Here is a 22,123-nt window from a genome sequence, read left to right as displayed (position 1 = left end):
GACTGGTCATAACTCCTGGGTAGGCTGACTAGAGGGAAAGGAAGGTTGAAATGCGCTATAGCAGAAAGCCAATCCGCCAGAGCACTGGTCGTGCCCTTACCCAGCCGTGTCATTATGAACCAGCACTTCCTCCTCTCTAACGGGGGCTGAGCCAGATCGCCTCACTACATGGTTAAAAATGCTCAAAAGAACACTGTGCCCTGGTGAGCAGCCCTCGTAAGAGATTTAATGTGTGAGGAGATTTAACCGACGGGGTACAAATCAAGCTTTAGGATTCCGTTGTATCTAAACTGACCCTACAACGCAGAGGATGAAGACTTAGCTAAATATGGCCCGCAGGCAAGCTGTGGTTCCCCATCTGCGAGGGATAAATATAGCATCCACATGTTAAGATAAACCAGAGCGGGCCAAGTGTTCTGAGCTCTTCAACAGACAAGCCTGCCTTTCCAAAAAAAGCCAAACCACAACTTTGGAGCCAGCGCAGTTCCTTTTGTGCCTGGTGAGATGACTTCCCTCATTGTAAAGGATTTAGAACTGAAATTCTACACTGTCTGGAGCTATAATGACAAGTCTCTTTTGCTAAAACAGAGGTCAGCTGGCCTAAGGAGCGCAGAGAGAAGGTAAATGTCAGGTCACATCTCCACGCGGTCTACTCCTTTTCTAACTTTCTTGGCACAAATTCATGTTGATGGAATATTCATTCATTCGCTTATTCTAATAAGTATCTGGCGGCTCGGGGCTGAGCACTGTGAATGCTCTAGTGCAAGACAGACAGGGCCCCTCACTGCCCCAATGGCAGTGCTACTGTGTCCCCGGCTGTTTTGAAAATATGGGAGGTGTTTTTGATTGTCAACATGAATGAAGGAGGAAAACTTGGGGAGGAAAAAGAATTCTCTTTAAGTGCTATAAATTCCTAAGAGGTAACTGTTTTTCAAAAGCTTGTCAAATGTTTGGCTTCCCCCACCCCCCATAATCTTCAGTTCAGTTGTGAAATGGCATTTATATAGCACGCCTACTGGCGTTCAGGGAGCCAGGGTGTGTGCTCGAGTGGCAAGTGTGCTGCCTGGCACTGATGAACATGAAAACCCCCGTTATAATTACCCAAGTCTAGGACTTAATTCCGGTACATAAAAAAGCATAAAGTATTTTTTGTACTGTCTTAATGAATTTTCTAGGAAGGCAATTTCAGTGCAAATTGAAGGAGAAAAATAGACTGTACTTAATTTTGTTCAAAACACTACAGGAGTTGCTTACCATTGTAGAAAACTGCACACCACTGGCAATATCTGAATTACCAATAAACCACAACTACGTCATTCAACATTTGTAGCTGTTACATTCACGGTAATTCTACCTCTAGGTGTAGGCACCCGACTACTTCATTATGATTTCTGGAGAACTCAGCTCTGAGAACTTAGGAATTTAATACTGAAATAAATATTTTGATGAATCACTTTTATTTCTCCTTCATATTACTGCTAGGATGTTATATTGATTTAAAATTATGTGTATAGAGAGGTTATATTACCTATAGGTTTCATTTGAGGATAAGTAAGGGAGAAACATTTGTTATAAAGGGGGGATGAGTTTGATTTGGTTGAGGCACTGAGCTAGGCATTCAACACATTGGGACAAAAAGGACTGTAAAAGTAAATTGCGATACGTGAGATGAAGGAAAAGATCCAGGTACTAGGAGAGAGAGTCACCAGGATGACCCCTCAGAGGGAATGACGTCTAACCTGAGCTCTGAGGGAGGTTTACAGAGCCAGATACAGGACCGCGGGCAACTGCCCCGAAGCAGAAACGCCCTGGCAGACACTGGGAAAGGGCCCGGGTGACAACGCGGTTGGAGGGCTAGCGGTCCCGTGTCATCAGAGCCTAATGCAATGGAAAGTCACTAAAAGGTTGAGAAAAGGGAGTCATATAAATTGGTGGGGGGGTTTTTGTGTGTTTTTTTCAAAAGGCAATTCCGGCTGCTTTGTGGAGAATGAATCAGAGGTGGGAAGGAGGATAAGGAGAGAATGACAATAACTCTGGTGAGAGAAGGTGGAGGCTTGGACTGAGCAGTAGCAGTTCACAGGTAAAGAAATGGTGGTTTCTAGATATATTCTGGAAGTAAACCCAGGCTTGAGTGATGGGCTGGATGCGTGGCTAGAGGTCGGGGAAGTCTCTGGAATAACCTGGGGCTCAGCTGCATGGATAACGTCTTCTTCAGGGGATTAGGAAGACTGAGGGTGGAGAAGCACACTGGGGAGAACATTCAGGAAGTCGATTTTGGACGTGTTAAGCTTAAGATGTTGAGAAAACTGTTGGAAAAGTGTACCTGAAGGAGCTCTCTGCCTCTTGAGTTTCAGGCCCCGCTCCGGACTCCTCCTTTTGGCTAAACCAGAAGCATCTCAAATTCAACATTTCTGAGCTAAACTCATTTATTCCCCCTCAAGTCTGCAACTCCACCTGTGTGCACAATCTCAGTAAAAGACATCACCACTGATGATGTCAGTAAAAGCCGGACCCCTGGAGGTCCCCAATGTCCCCAGACACACAGCACATCAGTTAACTGCCCAGCCAGTCTCACTGTCCTTTCCCTCCCACACTTTCATACCTGGGCAGACTTCAGGCTCTGGCTAGAAATCTCTTCATCCAACAAATCTTCCGTTTAGGTTAAGCACCGCGCAGTACTTCTGTAGCAGCCGGGCTTTTCCTGTCATTCCCTTTCTCACACTGGAATAGGATTGCTCTGTTATCTGTAATCTCCACAGGCCTCCCGGAGAGCGGGGGACTGCTCTTCAAAGCCGGCGCATAGTAACTGCTCACTAAATTCTTACTGCGTGAACGCGGGTGGCACGTGGGACAGTGAAACCAGAAAGGTCAGGGGCGGCCTGCGCAGGGCTGGCCAGCACCTCCTTCACCGGCGACAAAGCTGGAGAAGGTGAATCAGGTGTCTGACTTCCCCGGGAGCAGACTAATTTCTCAAGGTGCCATCACCACATTCAGCCAAGAATGAAACTGCCTCCCGTGGTCAGGGCGATTCTGCGGTGCCTCAGTGGGCCCGACCCACCTGCCTGAAGGACCGGAGCTCTGAAGGGGAGCCTCAGCCGGGCACACTGTCAGCATGGAAGCTCCTGCAGCTCTTTGCACCACTGCCTTTTTCTCACTGTCTTGACATTTATTTTACCGACATGAAGGATATTGTTGACTGTCTACTGAACACCCTTCTCTACTGAGCATCCTACTCCTGTCCTCCTTCTTCCCCAAACTGATCTGGTTCAGGCCCCACCCTCCTTCACCCACACACACCTCCCTGGGGGACCTGAGCCCACATTGAGCTAAAAGAATTCCGGGCTGGATTAAGCCAATCATGGGGTTTCGTTCCACATCCCCTGGCCAAAGTCACTGGCTCTTGGATGGACACATGACCTAAGCAGTCCATTCAGAATGAAGTATTCCCTAGACGACCCAGGGTGGCCCCTCACTCACCCCTTTCTCCTTCTGCTGTTCCTGCCTTCTCTCTTCCTCCCTCCTTTTCTCACTCAGTATACAGTTGCCATTCACTGGGCCCCCCTCTGTGGCTCATGAAGACTGTTAGGGACCCCCTACGTCAGCCACTGCTGTGGTCCCTGTGTCACACTGGAGTGCATACTACTCAGGACTAGCTATTTTAGGGGGAGGCACATATAACAACCAGGCCTCCTGCTTCCTCCTGCTTTCCAACACTTGGGCTCCTGAGGACCCTTGGGCATTGTGAATGCAGGTCTCCTGGGCTTCCCACGGTGGGGCCAGGGGAGGGGAAGGGCCAACACAGAATTGTAAGTAATGGATGGGCCAGATCTGGGGGAAACACCATTCTCCTCAGCTGCGAACTAACACCTGCCCTTCTCTGCCTCTGAGGCTGGGGAAGAGGCTTATGAAGACTGACGCCTCTCACTGGCCTGTTAATACACCAAGAAGAGGCCAAGCAGTCGGAGAAGATCCCAGGAACTACACCCTGATTAGGCCTGAAATGCTGGTTTTCTCCATTCCCAGATGAGGCAGCCAAGCTGCATGGAGGAGTTAAACCATGACTAACAAGCCCATTTGGAATCTGGGTACTTAAATCACACTCCTTGGCCAAACATACAGTGAAATCTGCCATCTGAAGGCCGGGAAGGCTTGTCAGCAGGCAAGCAAAACCAGGGTGACCTAATGCAGTTCACAAATACGCTTTCACAGGACAGACCCTTCAAAAAATACAGTTTCTGTTGGAACTCGATCAAGGTGTAGATTGTGCAACATTATGAATGCCACTAAATTATACACTGCATTTTATTCTTTATTTACTTTTTATTGATTTTTTTTTTTTTTTTTTTGAGAGGGAGGAAGGGAGAGAGAAAGAGAGAAACACTGATGTGAGAGAGATACATCCATCGGTTGCCTCCTGCATGCTGCCGACTGGGGACCAAACCTGAACCCTAGTCCCAGGAGAGGATGGCAGAAGCGAGGCAGAATACTAGCTGTGCTGCCTTGTCTTTTCTGTTTCCTTTATCTATAAAATGAATTACCAATACGTGCTCCTCTTCAGCTGTCGGAAAGATTAAATGAGCTAAGGTATGAAAGGCACGTGGCAGACGTGGTGGCTGCTAGCCTGTAACCACACCCAGCGGCTCGCCTCCACTGAGTTCCAGCAGATTTGGGGCAGAGGAATAAATGGGCGGAAAATGAAGACTGAGGGGGGAATCAACAGTGAAAAACACTCTGAGAAGTTTCGCTGGCTCACTAAGTGCTTATGTTTACATGGCAGGCAAAAACCGAAGTCAGGTATTTTATTAAGAACATAACTCAACCAATGTACCTCAAGTATATTTTTTAAAGAAATAATGGTTAATGAGACCTGGGAAGTTTAAGACTCAAGATGCACGGGGACTGGGAAGTGGCCGCCGAGCCCTGGCTCGCTCGCATTGCACACAGCCACGGGACCCTCCCCGGCAGCCCCAGAGCTGAGGGTCTCCTTCCAGTCCGCCAAAAAGTATAGGAGAACTATAGTAAGACGCCCGAATAATTTGACTACCCTAATAATAAAGCTAAATTTTGAGGATTAAATTAATGAAAATCACACCATAATAATTAGTCATCCGCAGTGTGGGCCATACTGAGATGACAGAGACAGTTGAAAACCCCCAAATCTAATCAAGGTAACTAAAGTGTAACTAAAGAAAGCTGTAACTTAACAGAGTATGTTTTGGCATGTCTGAAAAATATTAACTAAAAAGTCATTGTCTATACAGACTCTATACAGAGTCTAGCAAAGGAGAAATTGCATACTTAGAATATTAGTGTCCATCCAGCTCTGCCCGATGGGAAGACGCTGAGCCTGGTAGACACACACGTCCTGGTGGAATGGAAAGTTCGTCACGTGGTTTCAGGACCCAGAAGAAATGTAAATCTCCTCTGAGACTTCTAACTCCTTTTGCTCCAAAACCTCAATCCCTAATAGGCTTCTTACTAACTCATTTTTTGGAAGTACTGTGATGCTACGGAAAGGTACACAGGACAGCAGGCACTGGAAAGAATATCCATCCCTGTCACTTTGTTCTTCATATTTGTGTTTTCTAATTATAAAAAAAGTGTTAAATCTCAGCTGATTGAACACATGCACTTGTTTCTGATCTCCCCAAAATTCTCTAACAGGTACAGTAATCAGAAAAAGGAAAAAGGCATAAAGTCACAGGACAAAGCAAACAGGAAAGGAGACAACAGCAACACAATTTTTAGAAGCTAGAAGGCAAAAGAACAAGTTGGAAGTGATTTAGCAGACTTAGGGGGCCAAATTCTGGGCCAGCAAAGAGGGGGAAAGTTAAGAAGCACCTCCTTCCACACTGCAGAGCCCCCAAAGGTATGGGAACAGAAGCAGTGCGTTCTGCAATTGGGCTGAAGAAGGAGCCACACACAAGAGGGTGGACTGACAGTCGGCTTAGGAAGCAGTTTAATCCCAGGTCTCTTCTCTATCATGGTAAACTCTCTCCCCGACCCTGATGAAAGGCAGAAGTTATTGATTCTCTGGAAAGAGAAGAATAGAGGGTTCCCTGGATGGCAGGACATAAGGCCCAGTTGAAAATACCAAACACACAATGCCAGGATACATGAAAACTGAGACCCCTACCCTGCTTCCTCCACGCACCTCCCAGAAACTGGCAGCCCAGGGGGAATCCCTCAGGCAGGAAAGTGAAGATTCTTTTCTGGGGACTATAACCAGCCCAAGAGGAAAGACCAAAGTCTGACATTACAGCTTCCCCAAAGAAAGGCCCAGACAGATCACCCTAGAGCAGTGGTTCTCAATTGAGGGAGTGAGGGGTGATGTTGCCTCATGGGAGCATCTGGCAATGTCTGGAGAGATCTTTGATTGCCATGACTGCGGTAGAGCTGCTATAGGCATCTAGTGGGAAGAAGCCAGGGATGCTGCTAAACAGCCTACAATGCATGGGATAGTTCCACAACAAAGAATTATCCAGCCCAAAATATCAATGGTGCTGAGGTTGAGAAACCCCCACCTATGGTCAAGGCAAGTCAGCCAGCCTCACACATACACCAAGCTTCCCACATGTTCCATGACACTCTCGTAAATACCAGTAGACACTCAAGGAACTGCCATGAAAGACAGAGATCAAAATGAGAGACACACAGGGAAACATAAGCTTCAAAGAACTATCAATATCTTCAGAGAAATTAGAGAAGACATTCAATCAAAAAGCAAGCCAAACCCAACTTAGAAGATGCTGAAGAAAAAAAGAAAGGAACATCCAGAGAGCAGGAAAAGCCTCTTGAAAATTAAAAACAGAATACTAAATAAATAAATAAATAGAAGGGGTAGAAGGTAAAATTGAGGAAGTCTCCCAAAAATAGAGCAAAAGATGCAGAGAACAAATACCTCTATAAGGAAATTAGAGGACCATCCCCAAAATTGCAACATGGAAAATACTGCGAGTCTTAGTGTAATAGAAGAGATGAACTGGGAGTGAAGACATCAAAGAAATAAACCAAGAAAATTTCTCAGAATTGAAGGACACGAGTTTCTAGATTGAAAGGGCCCACAACAGCCAGCAAGCTACCACAAAGTCCATGCTTGTGAAAGTTCAGGAGGGTGAAATGGCACACCCTAAATGTTTCCAGGGAGGAAAGCCAGGTTCCTGACAGGGAATCAAGGATCAGATTGGCATCAGACCTTGTAACAGCATAAATTGAAGCTAGAAGACCATGGAGGCTTTTTTCTTCAAAGTTCTGGCGAAAAAAGATGATTTCTGATCTATTTTCACACTGCCAATCAGGTATGAAGGAAATGAAAACATTTTCAAACATACTACATGTCAGAAAGTTTTGTCTACAATGCAACTTTTCTCAGGAAATTAATAAAATATATGCTCGACCAAAATGAAGGAATAAACCAAGAAGACATTAAAAATCAATGTCATAAATAGGGATCTAATACGAGGGATATGGCCAAAAGGAATCTCAATAACGAAGAAGGGAAGTCCCAGGATGACAACTGTGTGGCAGGCCACACGCAAGCAACCAGCCCATACTGGAGCAGGTCTGGCTCAGGAAGGATGCCTCCAAGAAGAAACCGATAGAATACTTATATGCTGGGTCACATGGAAAAGATAAACTGTTTAAAAAAGCAAATGGCAGCAAAGAGAACAAATATATAACCACTGCCCAGTGACCAAACTGCAATATAACTACTGGGAAAGAGAGGATGGGAAGTGGAAGGTATGTGTGAAAGAGAGCTGAAGCCTCATCATGCTGGTTTAAAGTCAATAGAGGATATTTTTTACCAAAATAAACAGCTAAGAACTGGAAGTGGTTGCCTCAGGGGAGCGGGAAATGACTTTACTACAGGGGAAGTGGAGAGGGAACTTTTGTTTCTCCAAAATAGAATCATAAAATTGTTGACTCCTTAAGCTATCCAAGCATATAACTTTAATAAAAATAAGTGGCTTTTTTTTTAAATGGAGGAAAACAAAATAATGTATAAAGAAGTAAATTACTAAAAATATTCACTATCACCACCTAAGCTAACCACTTGAACATTTTGACAATTTTGTTCCGATTTTTTCCTTGCACATTAGACAAAATGCATATTCTTCAAAGTTGTGATCATGCTATATGTAGTTTTGATTTCTGCTTTTTTCATTTAGCACATCATTAGCCTTTTCACGTATGTTTAAATATTTGTTGAAAGCAGTTTTTACTGGCTGCGATTATTCTAATTCACATGCTATCATTTAACAAATCCCTTTTTACTAGGTATTAATGTGTTTATAAATTATCACTATTATAAATATTGCCTGGAAGAATATAATTTTATGTAACTATTTGTGTACTCTGAATGTTTTGGCATAAATTCAAAGAAATGGATCATCAAAAGTTTAAGGGTTTTTGCTAAATTAACCTCTGTGATATTGAGATTCATAAGAAATACATATTTGGTCTTGATTCCCCTTTCTGGCATAGAGCCCCTAAAACCTTTGACATGTCCTGAGTGATGACACTATAAAGGTGTCGCTTGTTAGGTTAATGAGGTAGCCTCTGGACCCCACCTGAGGATGGGGGCCAGTTCCAGGAGACCCAACCATATGATTGGGGGGTTGGAACTTAAGGGGCTGAAGTTGAACCAGTTACCAATGGCCAATGATTTACTCAGTCGTGCCTTGCACTGAAGCCTCCATAAACACCCAAAAGGACCTGTTTGGAGGCATCGGTGTTGGTGAACTCGTGGAGGTGCTGGGCGAGTGGCAGGCTCGGGGGGGCATGAAAACTTCGTGCCCCTTCCCACATACCTCGCCCTACGCGGCTCTACAGCTGGGTGTTCCTGAGCTCTGTCCTTTGACAGTAAGCTGTGATCTAGTCAGTAACATGTTTCTCTGAGTTCTGTGAGCTGCTCTAGCAAATTAACAGAACCCCCTGAAAAGAGAATCATGGGAAACTCTGATTTATAGCCTGTTGGTCAGAAGTACAGGTAACAACCTGAACTTGAAATTGGCAACCTGGGCTGGAGGGCATCCTTGGCACCTCCAGTCTGTAACTGGTTGGTCAGAAGCACAGACAGATAACCTGGGCCTGAGACTGGTGCCTGAGGTGGGAGGGGTGGGGAGGGTGGAGGGAGAGTCCTGGAGGACTGAATCCTTAACCTGTGGGATCTGACGCTGCCCTGGGGAGGTACTGTCAGAGCTGAGCTGAATTCTCAGACAGCCCTGTTGGTGTTTGCTTACTGTATGGCAGGGAACACCTGCCCCCCTCCACACACACTCACACTGAGATCGAGTCTCAGGGCCCTAAAAGAACCTCCAAATGCTTGGTGCCCTTTTTACTTCCAACAGTGGTGCACAGAGCCTCCACTTCCCTGGCTCCTAGGTAACAATTTTTTTCCATCTTGTCCAAGATGACAGGTGAAAAAAAAGTTTTTATTTGCATTTCTTAGCATATTGTGTGTTCGTCCACTGACTATTTGCTTTTCTTCTTCTGTGAGCTATTGGTTTATGTCCTGTGTCTATTTTTCCACAGAGACCAATGGTAAATTAATGGTAAATTAATCCTTTGGCAACCTCATTTATATCTGGATCTCTTATGAATCAACACAGATCAGACTTGAGGACCGAATGATCCGTGAGTGTCTTGATAAAATCAAGTTTCTGAATCTAGATGACCCCACTGAGGCCCTGCCGATCTGTGAGGCTCTGGGCGAGTAGCCAGGCAGTTGGGCACCTTCACGACACTCCTCACACTTCACCATTTTCACCTTCTCATGGGATGTCCCCTTTTGTACTTGCATTTTGGTCATTTCCTCTCCCACTGGGCTCTAAACTCCTACAGGGGAAGAACCCTACTTGATGAGTCTTTATGTCCCTCACTCACCTCCCTTGTGTTTAACAGATACCCATGGATTTGATGAGTAAAGATGTGAGGGGGTCAGAGGCAGGGGAGGCTATGAACAGAGGCACCGAGAAAACTAGAAAACTGGAAGGGCAGAGGGGAGACCACGCCCAGCCCTAGCAAAGGCCGGTGACACAGCACCAGGTGCGCATGACCAGCAGAACCTCGCCCTCGGCCTCAGAACCTGGAAAACGGTTCCCAGAGCCTGCGGCAAAACGTACATGAAATAAAGACTGACAAAAGCAAATAAAAAGGCAAGACAGGGATTATTCAGTCATAAAAAGAAATGAAGTATGAGACACGATGACCCTTGAAAACACGATGCTAAGTGAAAGAAGCCAGGCACAAAGGGTCACATGCTCTATGATTCCATTTATATGAGATGTCCAGAATAGGTAAATCCAAAGAGACAAAAAGTAGATTAATGGCTGCCAGGAGTTTGGGGGAAAGGAGAACAGAGTGACTGCTAACAGGGTTTCTTTAGGGGGTGATGGAAATGTTCTGGAATTAAACAGGGCTGATGGCTGTACAATTTTGTGAATATATAAAACCCCTGAATGTGAGTTATAGCTCAATTTTTAAAACAGGAAAGAGGAGCAGACTTATACATCAAGCGGTCTGGTGCACCAGGAATTCTGAACGATCACTTTCTCCAGTACACCAGCCCGCCCAGGCGTGGCTGCTTCCGCACTGGCCTGCTGGTCAGGCAGCAGGATGTCAGGGCTCCTGCAGGGCAGCAGGCGGCGCGCGGGTCGCCCCTCTCATCAAGGCAGAGTGAGCCTGTCAGCCCATCCTCTGCACCTTCTTTCCCTTGCTTCCAACAGAAGGCCACGGGACACCCAGAAGGGGCACCTGCCATCAAACACACTGAAGGATCCCTAAAGATCCGGACTTGCTAGGGAACAATACACACCCTCCTTCCAGACGAAGCCCTTCCCCATCCCTGCAGGGTGTGTATTGTTATCCAAACAGACCGGGCAGCCTTTCTACTAATGAGCTCCACAAGTGAAGAAATGAGTGTTGTGCTTAAATGAGCAATGCATTAAAATGACCACCTACGACCTGATTTTTTTATTTTTTAAATTTATTGATTTTTAGAGAGAGAAAGGAAGGGAGAAAGAGAGAGGAACATTGATTTGTTGTTGCATTTATTCAATGGTTGATTCTTGTATGTGCCCTGACCAGGGATCAAACCCACAACCTTGGCATATCGGGACAACGCTCTAGCCAACTAAGCCACCGGGCAAGGGCTATAATCTGATTTTAAAGATCTCCAGGAATGCCCAGAAAGATCAGGATTCCCTTCACAGTGAGCTAATAAGAAAGCCAATGTGGAGATGACGTAAAGTCATGGGAAAGGCTCTTTCCATAATAATTTTTCTGACAGATTCCCCTAAATCCAACATAAACCTGATTTCTTTTTGGGACCCCTCAAATCTTGTGCTAAGTGCTATGTGCCACATTACCATCTAGGTGCGGAGTAAAGATTTACATGTGAATAAAACCAAATGCTAGACTATAGGCAACACACAATTTGCTCAGTTGAAACTGAAAGAAGGGGTTCAACCTCAGGAGGGCTGGAGTCCGGGAGGAGGAGTGCCTCAGCCTCAAAAGGACCTTCTCACTTTCTGCAGCTGGATGGAGACCAGAAGCTACCTCCTTCCAGACGAAGCCCTTCCCCATCCCTGCAGGGCCAAGGAGCCCGCAAGAAACACTGTAAGGAAGTACATGTGAGCCCGAACCAGCTTGTTGGGGGGGAGAGCCCTTTGAAAATTAAGCTGGGGTAAATGGAGTTTTAATTGAACTGGACAATCAGAATTAAATGCTCTTTCTCAGCAGTGGCTCTTAGAGGAAGCATACTTTGAGCCAACTCATTTGTAATCCCAACCATTATGCCATTTGAAAGAGGATGGCTTTTCTACGCTGGAACAGTCTGGAAGAGAGAGAGGGAGATGGAAAGAAGAAAGAATTTTAGAGTGGGGTATGTGAATGTGTGTGTGCATGTATGTGCATGTATGTGCGTGTGTGTGCATGTGTGTGCCTGTATGTACAGGAGAATGGAGGACGACACACAGAAAGCTTGGATCTGCCAGATAAGTAATTCCTGCCAAGATGAGTGTCTGAGTAACAGCCCTTCCTCCAACCTTTCCTGGTGACCCGCCTGAGGAGTTTTAATACCAAAGGACCTCATTGCCCATCTGTTGCTTTGGAACTAATTTAGCACAAACCACACTGGCATCTTCCTCAGGGGCAGGCCTGTCACCACCCAGAGTGCTAACCTCAGCTACAGTGAACAGAGAAGGGCCCAGGCCCCAATCTGTCTGGTTGCTTAATGCATAGGCGAGAAAATAGCTCATCAAAGAATACACATGGAGCCTACTGTGTGCACAGTCCTGGGACCGACAGCATGTCAATGGAGCCCAGGGAGGCTCAGAAAGTTCTACTTCGGTTTTTTTCTGAGAGTGCCTTGGCCCCAGCCCCACCAGGAGAGCTAGGAAGGCAGAACCAGTGGCTGAGTGCTTCAAATTATTCCAACAAATATGCAGGGTCAGAACCATGCGCAAAGAGCTACAAAGGAGGCGTGTTTGGTGGGGCAGGGGTTACAAATGAATAAATCACATACTCTAGGGAAGTGTGTACAGTGAGGGTGCGTGGGTGTGGGGGTGCGTTGCGTGTGTGTGTTGCAGGAGTGGGGAGGGAAGGTGGCTTGCTAAGAGGAGGTACGTAAGTGCGCAAATATTCATTAACTCCCTCTGTAGCTCTGACATCTCCACCTGCATCAGAATCACCTGGAGAGTTCATTATAACAGAGGTGTCCAGAAGTTTCTGATTCAGGTCTGAGGTGGAGCCTAAGAATACGGACTTCTAACAAGTTCCCTGGAGATGCGTGTTGAATTGCACATCGGAGAGCCAGTGTAGTAATTCAAACCCTTCTTAAGCATCTAGTATGTGTAAGAATCCATATCTGAGCAACTTTCTCTATCAAAAATCAACCTGGATGCCCGGCCGGTGTGGCTCAGCGGTTGAGCATCGACCTATGATTCAGGAGATCAAGGTTCGATTCCTGGTCAGGGCACATGCCCAGGTTGCGGGCTCGATCCCCAGCAGGGGGAGCGTGCAGGAGGCAGCCGATCAATGACTCTCATCATTTGCGCCTCTCTCTCTCTCTCTCCCTCTCCCTTCCTCTCTCCGTAATCAATAAAGACATTAAAAAAAAAAAATCAACCTAGAGAGAACCCCTTGGTCTGCTTAACTGTTAGGAGCAGTTCATCTTTCCTTGGAAGGAAAAAAATGGCCTCCTCTGTAACCCCAATGAACAGGCACTGCTCCCCCCCCATCACTCACTGTTGGCCCCTTTGATGAACTGAGTTCCTGGGGGCACAGCCTGCGCCTCACCTGTCTTGTAAGCCCTGCCCCTGGGGCACGCTCAGCCCAGATTTAGAGCTTGGTGCTGACTGACTGTATGAATATTTCCATCTGGTTCTGACGGCAGAGGTGGTGCCGATGGAAGGCAATGGAGAGCCCGGGAAGGCAAGCAAAATGAGTAGCAGGCGACAGAAAACATTTTGGGTGCATCCAGGGCATATTCAAATGGGAGAGAGACAAACAGATTTGAAATGGCAGTTTTCACCTAAATAAGAAAACTCCGGAGAAAAAGGTTTGGAACAGCTGTTTGGGAGAGAAAAGACACCTGTAATTTGTAGGACAATGTTGTCCTGCCAGCACCCCCAAAAGGCAAGCTAATGTCAAGCAAAGGCTGGCAGGCAGAGCAAGGGTGAGAGCTTAAAGGTCAGGGAGGGAGCCCTGCCTCCTCCGCCTGAGGAGAGTCAGCTCATGTCAACACAGAAGGGTCCCGGGTCCTCCTTCCTGGGAAGGGGCTACACCTGCACACAAGTGGCACCCAGCCTCTCCCACACCCTCATCAGCAATGTGGCCACTCCGGCAAGTCTCTTTTTAAGCAAGAGTCAAGGTTAATGAACAAACTGACAAAATACCCTTAACTTCCCAGGTGGGGGGGCATTTTTCCAGAGCCATTTTAGCAGCAGCCCCTACTATCCCATCTATAGATACCACTCCACCAACTCTTCCGTCTGCAAAAGCCATGCATTTTTCACATGAATATTCAACAACAGAATATTTACAATTAAAGGAGACACCGAACACTGTCAAGCTGCTTAGTGTGAGTAATTTAACATAAAGAACCCAGGACTCGCGTTGGACAGCCTGCCTGTAACGTTGGTGTTGCCTTTTATCAGCTGTGTGGTCTGAAGCAAGTCACTCAACCTGGCAAAACCTACAAAATGAAGCAACCACTTGCTAACCGCTCTACTTGTGGAGCAGGTGAGAGGCCTCAAGTGCAACATGCTTTGCGATCTGTAAAATGAAATGTGCTTTGCACTCTGTAAAAATGCCACTCAATGACCAGTGTGTCATTTACTAAACCCAGATTCTAACCTGAGCCTGGAAGGGCTGGAAGTCTGGGGATGGGCTGGTTCACTACGCCCACCAGCCACCCGAAAAGAAACAGCAGCAACTATAAAGGCCCCTTCCCCCACTTTTTGTTCTTTTTATTTAAATCAACAAAGCAACACAGCTCCAGATTAATATCTCCTAATTACTAAGGTGTCAGTTACTGGATGAAAAAACTCCATAATTTAGTTATCAACCCTACTCCACATGCTGACACTGATAGCAGGGATCTGAGATCCATCAAAAGACACATTTGGGACATTCCCATGCCTGCACTCCCTGTGCTGCTCCTCCCCACCCAGAACATGAGCTCCCGTGACCCTCTGCCTGGCCTGATCTCATTTAGTCCAATGTTTCCCAAGCTTGCACTTCATGATACAGAGGAAAGAGTTTGTGTTCAGCACACAGCGGGTGGGGTGGAGGGGTCATGGGTAAATTGCCTGAGGTTGGACTGCTCAACTCAGGAGGGACAACCTGAACCCAGGACTTTGTCCCAGGCCCTACCCAGCCGCCTTGAGCCTGAGAAAGTCCATTATCTGGGAGCTGAGGCGCTCTGATTTCATCCAATGACTATAATATACAAATAAAGAAACTGAGGCTTTGAGAGGTCAAGCTCCTTGCTGGGAACTGGGCCCTGGCAGGTCAACGTGGGGCCACAGAGGTAACCAGGATCCTCTACCGCCTCATCTCTTCCAGAAAGCCTAGATCTTCCAAAAAGCTCACCCCGCCACCCCTTCCTAGTTGGGACCGCGCAGCGCTTGTTTTCACATAATGAGCTTTTCCAGTTGCACAGGTGGACCTTTCTGTGATCTGATCTCCCCCCCCCCTTCTTCTCCACAGAAGATCAGAACACAGAGCAGGCACCAAATCCACACCACCTGAAATGAAGCGGTGTGGGGCTCCCCAGGCTGGTCGGAGCCATCACTCTCAGTCACCACAGGCTAAGCACCAGGCCATCCACGGCAACTACAACTCACCTCTAACCCTCACAGCAACCCTGCAAGGCAAACATTGTCTCCTGTTCACAGGGAGGGCAGGAGCTCCCAGAGGTGAGCTGGCCCACAGTCTCTCACCTACAGAGGAGAACCTGGGATTCAGCGTTGGCCTGGAGACTAAAACCCACACTTTCACTGCCAAGATGCCTCCTCAGGAGATCTGAGACTGAGAGGTGTCAGGCAAGAGGCAAAGGCCTGAGCCTGAGAGACAGCTCCGGGGGCCCGGTGGTGACCACCCTGCCCCAGGTTCTGGGTGGGGGTAAAACTGTGCCCCGCGGCACACCTCCATACCACCCCCCCTTTCAACTCTGTAGACTTCTACTGGATTAACAAAGCTTTTCTCAAGAAAGGGGTTGTGTCTGAAGCTATTCTCTAATAGCTATAACCCTAGGCTTTGGTTAACCTTGTAGCAAAAACGACTTGACGGCCAAATGAGAGTCAACTCCATCTAAGGAATATGTGCCCTCTGCCTTCCACACACCAGGCTCCGGGCGAAAGCTGGAAATGTGGGGAAAACAGACACAGTGGTCTGTCCTCGTGGAGCTTAGAGAGCAAGGGCTGGCCCAGGAGGTGCTGGCAGGCAGCGGATCTGGGAGATCTGTACTGCGATAGCTCCGACAACCCAGCCACGGCCAATCTGCCACCCCCTGCAGCCTCCCTGGCTGGGTGTCCCCTCGCTTCCTCATGCAAAGCAGCTGCCTGCCCAAAACTAAAAGAGGAAGAGCGAAGTGCTGAGGGCAAGGAAAGCTGCTCCTTGACCCTACCATGCCAAAGTAGGGCAAAACCAACCCCCTCCGAGTGAAAGGAAAGTCAGAGGAGGCTCACGAATTTGAGTTTCTTAAAAAGACATGTGCAGCCCTTGGCTATTGTTTCTTTGTAACTGCTTTTCTTGTCTCCTCCTTGCAGTATTGCTATTCTGCATCTCAGGCCCCTTGGTAGGGCCTGCTGCTGCCAACACATGTGTCATTGCTAGAAACTGATACCCCCTGGAGAGCTGCTTTGTTTTGTTTCCTTTTAATCCATTAGGTCTCATCTCCTGAAACCCCAAATTCCACAACAAAACCACAAAAACCCAGCTCCTCATTAGGCCTCTGACCCAGGAGCTTTAAAGCCATGCTCCCCACCTTTCTGATGTCCTGGCATATGCAGAGAATGGCCCCATGACCATTGCCCCACCCCCAGCAGCACTCCAGTAACATCCATTCCTGATACACCTGCTGGAAAACTTTCCCAGAGTGTAAATGTCATCAAACCTCAAGAGAATCATAACAGAAGTGGAGAAGCCGGATGGATCAGAGTCAGGAAGGGGATGGACCCACCTGAGGCACAAAGAGAAACCAGGTCCCTGCCTGCCTATCTGAGCCAGCACATCCCAAACCCACATCAGAGTCCCGAGAGAGGGAAACACAGGGCAGTCAGTCACTGCAACGGCTTTGGAGTCGACAAAGGCCTCTACCTTCCACACAGAGGAGGAAGCCAGCATTCCATGTGACGTGGTGCAGGCAGAAGATATAAATAGCTTCCAAAAAGGTTAGCAAAATGCACAGATGACAAATCTACAGTAGGTTACTAAGGGAAACCAGGATGCTTAGTGCCAGCATCTCACCTGTTGCAGCTGATGTCTGGAAGAAACCCTGTGGCTCCTCCTAAACTCTGCTCCCTGGGCCACTTATGGATGTAATGTGGGGCTGCAGGGAGCTGGAGCCTGGGTGACACGAGCGGGCACTTCCTAAGGCCTACAAATGGTCCCTGCAGGCCCCCTCCAAAGTAAAGAAAACTTTTTTCCTAATCACATCTCTGTCTGCTTTCCATAAGCCCACTCACTCTCAATTTCCTCATCTGGGAAAAGTCTACCTGGGAAGGTATCGTGAGGATCACTGCCTGAAGGTGGAAGGAGCTCGCCCTGGCCCTCCCCTTTCCCCCTCCCCATTATACAGGGCCCTGGGGTGCTGCCCCATGAAATGCAGAAGGCGGGGCATAGCTGGGAATTCTGAGGCTGCCTCCCACGGAGACTTCCTTCTGGAGGGGAAGTGCTTCCCTGGGTGCCCAGAGGGCTTGCAGGGCAGCCACAGCTGCTGGGCTATGTCAAATGAGAAACAGATCTTGCTTGTCACTAAAAAAGCAACCCCAAAGAATATCTGAATTAAGGGTATTTATAGCGCTCATGTATGCGCCCTTGAACTTGTGTGAGTTTAAGTTAACAGACATAGCAACAGCATGCCCAAAAGCACACATATGGACTTCCACACACAGTGGCAGTGGCTAAATCTGGAACTCTAGGGAACCCAAACTCACCCCAACACACCCTCCTGAGTGTGTGTATTCTAGGACCTGGGATAAACTGGGCGTCAGTCCCCTCTCTTCAGTGTATCAAGTTCTGCCTTCCTGCCAAGGATTAAGAGATCAGCCTGGAGCCAGCAGCTCAAGAGCAGCTTGCCAGGCAGGTCCCCACCGCTCATCGGCACAGACTGAGAGCTCTTCCCACTTCCCATGTGCTTCCAAACAGTGCAGAGGCAGGAGGGAAAGTCTCATCTCTCCAGCCCCTCCCTGAGCAGACAGTGGGCTGCTGCAGAGCCTACACAGAAGTCCTGAAAGCTCAGCAAGAAAGGAGAAGCTGCACAGAGGCCCAAGAAGGAAGCCAGGCCCCTGCAGAAGGCACCAGTGAGGAGGAAGGCACTGCCCTCACTGCCACTCCAAAATGTTTGGCAGTCAAAATGTCAGCTGCTCCTGGACCACCCAGGGGCTCAGCCAGGAGACGGGGGGCCCCCTTTGGCAGTTATGCTAGTAAGTGTGTCGAGGATGTTGAGGGATGCCCCCAGGCAGAGCATGTGATGGGGACTAACAATGCCCACCACACTCACTAGCATTCATATTTCTTCCTCTCTCTCCCCCCACCTCCAGTAGCAGCAGAGGTCAGTAGCGCAAGCAGCCTGCTCTGTCTTGCCTTCCATTTGCACAAAACGCACTATCTGTAAGGCACAAAAAAGCAAAGCACAATGAAATGAGGTATGTCTGTACAGTCATCTCCTGAGTTCCCTAATACATAAATTGGGCAAATGTTTGCTTATGGCTTTGAACTTCACTAGGGTCAGAGGCCAAGAAGAATAAGCACATAGACTAGAAGTTCTAACCAGAGGGAGGTAGTATTGCTGTTATTCAAACACAGTGAGTGCCCATGTGCATGAGGGAAGTTGAGAGCAACTGCTTTCCAGGGCTGTGAGCAACCCCCTCATGCCATCTCCCCTCCCAAAGTGGAATCAACTAAAACCTATACACCCCACTGGTTTCTCAAATTCTACACTGAACTCTGAGTTTTTCGAAGAGTTTCTTTTACATCACTGAGGGTGCAGGCTCTGATTCAGAAAGAAAACGATATGACACAACAGGGCACTTAGAGCAGGAGCACTCGACTATGTCCATGGGTCCATGATGGGCACTGTGGGAATCATAAAGTGCAAAGCTGGCTCCACACCTCTGCTGAGAACAGTATAAGATCTGGAATCCTAGTGGAATTGCTGTCAACTCCAGGCATAATGCACTGTCCTCTTCCACCTGCGATCCTTTCCTCCCACAAAGCTGCCCAGGGTGGAATACAATAATTTTTCATAATATATGAATGAAGTACAGTGTCCATGCTTTTACTATATTAAACAATATAAGCTGACCTAAAACACTGCAGTATAGAGTCTAATTATCCATATTTTTACTAGATCACAAAGACGGAAAATAACTTAGCTAGAACCACATGACTAGTAGAGGAAGGGAGAGATCTGAGCTCCAGCCTCGTTGGTTTCAGAGCTCATGGGCTGTCCTCTACTGCCCACCAGGCATGGGGTCTTAATGACCAAACACAACACAGAAATCTCCTACATAACATGCATAAACAGGCACCTGATCCAGGCACTCTCCCCTGTGCTGTCATCAGCCATGGCAGATCCCTATCATAAATATATTCTTTTGACCTCCCAGGTGCCTAGCACAGTGCTAGGTATACCGTAGGCACTTGCCATCTAATCTCACTGATGATTACTTTGCTAAGATTGCTTATTAGTAATAAACCCTTAGATGCTGAAAGATGACTTATCACCAACTTTTATCCAAAGACAAAAGTCTCAGACATTGAGAGAAGCATCATCTTAGCCAACCGAGGAGGTGTCCCACCACTGGGCAAAAACAATAATATCTGAACCTCACTAATAGGTTGATCTCACTTGGTATGTATCTTACAATCTCCACAGGAAACAGCAATTATGATGACATATGGAAAGCCCTGGTTTTGTGAGTGGGCCCTAATTTGGGGTGACTCTTTGGATCTTGGTTCTGTACTCTGTAAATGCGGCACACACCCCCACCTAGAGAATGGCTGTGAAGATTCCACATACTACGTCTACAGACACACAGTCAACCCAGGTGGTCTCTCAGCAACTCCCATGGCTTTCTGTGTACATAACCACCTCCAAGTAGGGTAGATTAAGCCCCATGTCCTAAACCCAGCAATACCTTTCAGTAGTTGTGACCTTAGGTCAGCAACCTCGCCTCTCTGGGTCCCATTTGAGTTTCCTCATCTGCAAAGATGGAATATCACCTATCTGCAAAGATGGAATATCACCTATAAGGTTGTTTTGTGGAGAAAGTATAATAATATTTGAATGTTGTCACCCCATGCCTGATATACAGAAGAAACTCAGTAAATATTAGTTGGATTTGAATGTGCACAGAACAACTCTGACATATGAACATCCTGCTGAATGGGGCTCGTGGTCAAAAGCTGGTCATGGTGACAAGTAAAGGAGAAAAGGAAAGAAGGTATAGTACAGAAGTTAAAAATAGAGACTGTATTTTAAAATCTGTCTCCTTTCAACTAATAATTTCATCCTGTTTTTTAAAAGTTAACTGTACTGCTTTAAAGTTGGTCTCCATGCATTCTGATAGCTGGAAGGAATAACAACTATAAGACAGGCAACCAAAAGGGGCCCAGAAGAACTGGTTGTACTGACTTGGGTCAGTTTGGGGAAAGGGGGCAGCCTCAGGCACTGCCCAATGCAACAGTTTCTGAAACCTCAGGTCTCCTCTAACTTAACAGTTTAGAAACCAGAGGTCACATCAGGGAACCCGCCCCCCCAAACAAGACATTTTTCAGAATCTAACCTGGTACCACAGTTTTGAAATCCCAAACTAGAAAAGCCACAAAGAACAGCTCCGCTTTATTGAACACCTACCTAGTGCGTGCCAGACTCAGTGCTAAGCCCCATTTTACAGATAAGAAAGATACTACTGGACATCCCCCAAAGCCCCTCACTAAGCCCCTCAGCTGCTCACATGTCCTGGAGGACCCAAGTCTGCATGACATGTGGAAACTTCTACCCAAGTCTTCAGGTCTAATCACAGGGCTGGATTCTGCAAAACTTCATCATACAATCCAGCCCCACAGCCAAAGTGGGTCTGGGAAGAGGGTGGAGCTGGGATAGAGGAAGAAAGAAGAGACCTTAATCCTTTAGGAGCCACCTCTAATTTGCAAATAATGGTCAGAGGCTGCCAGGAGAAGTGTTCATTTTCTTTCTACACAATAAGCTATCCCAGAAAGAAGCCAGTCACCTGGCCTTCCTCAGACAAATAAATAAATAAAGCCCTTCTTCCAGGATTCACACTGAACTCCTAACCCTTCCACGCCCTCCCGGCCGCAGGGCGTGGCTAAATGGTTGTTGTTTCTTTTCTTTTTTTCCCTGCGGTCCCCTGGTAACACCACAAATTATGTTTTCAGGGACTCCGGTCCCAGGGTGCAGTGATGTTGTAATGAACACAAGCAGGACCCAACGCCTTCCCATCATATTAGATGATGCCATTTCCCACCAATCAGGCGCCTCGGGCAGGCCGCCCACTCGCCAATGAGGGGCCCGACGGAGGCTGCGAGGGGAGCCTGGTCAGCGGCACCAAAAATAGGGGCGCTTCCCGATTGGCTGCTGCCACTTTGCAACAGGAGTTGGGACCCACGCACCGGGCACCGTACGGAAGGCGCCGGCAGGCAAAAACTTTCACAGCCCAGGCGTTCCCACGGGGGCACTGGGCTGAGGTTTGTTGTTGGGGTTTTTTTGCGTTTCCTAATTTGCTGACTTGAAAAGAGAAATCCAGACTGGACCCCGGGCAGCCCCTCGCGGACACGCCCTCCCGCCTCGGCACCCCCGCGGGAAGAGGCCCTCCCCGGGCGCTCCGAGTCTGGGAAGGGAAGGGGGCAGGGGCCAAGGCACTCACCTGTCCCGCCGTGTCATAGAGTCCCAGGAGGTACTGCTTGCCCCCCACGGTGACGCTGACTGCAGGGCAGAAGTGGGGGCGGGGAGAAAGGCCCACAGTTACTTAGACTCCGGGACAATTTCGCGCCCCACCAGGACCTTCCACTCCCAACCCAGCAGGAGGGCGCACGAAGGGAGATGTCACCCCTTGGCTCCTGTGCCCAGCTCCCTAGGAAGTGGCGTGAGGTCGGGGTGCGATGTGGCCCCCAGGGACAGCCTACTCCGTTCTCCCGCGTCTCCCAGGCCCCGGTCCCCCAAATGTTTCCCCGGGGTCTTAGGGCAGTAGGGGAGGCGGTTGGCAGGGAAGGTCAAGGAGGTCGGCCCGGGACGCCAGGGGGTTGGGAAGCGTGCGAAGCGGGCCCGGGTGCGGGGTAGGGAAGTGGGGTGGGAAGGGGGTCCAGCCCGCGGCGGAGGGGGCGCCGGAAGCTGAGCCGCGGGTGGGCCGGCGGCCCCGCGGGGCGCGGGGGC

At 48.1% G+C, this 22,123-nt stretch overlaps 1 protein-coding gene across 1 annotated transcript in view; it reads right to left on the bottom strand.

The window, feature by feature from the left end:
- The window catches only part of RHOQ (ras homolog family member Q), a 35,010-nt gene that overhangs the window by 12,565 nt on the left and 322 nt on the right, over window positions 1-22,123 (bottom strand). The window contains exon 2 of the mRNA XM_081156888.1: window positions 21,618-21,676. Coding sequence (XP_081013014.1) covers window positions 21,618-21,676 — 59 coding nt within the window. The remainder of the gene's footprint in view (window positions 1-21,617; window positions 21,677-22,123) is intronic.

The sequence above is a fragment of the Miniopterus schreibersii genome, assembly GCF_964146895.1.
Source record: "Miniopterus schreibersii genome assembly, chromosome: 13".
Taxonomy (NCBI): Eukaryota; Metazoa; Chordata; class Mammalia; order Chiroptera; family Miniopteridae; genus Miniopterus; species Miniopterus schreibersii.
This window is presented reverse-complemented; position numbering and strand designations above follow the sequence as displayed.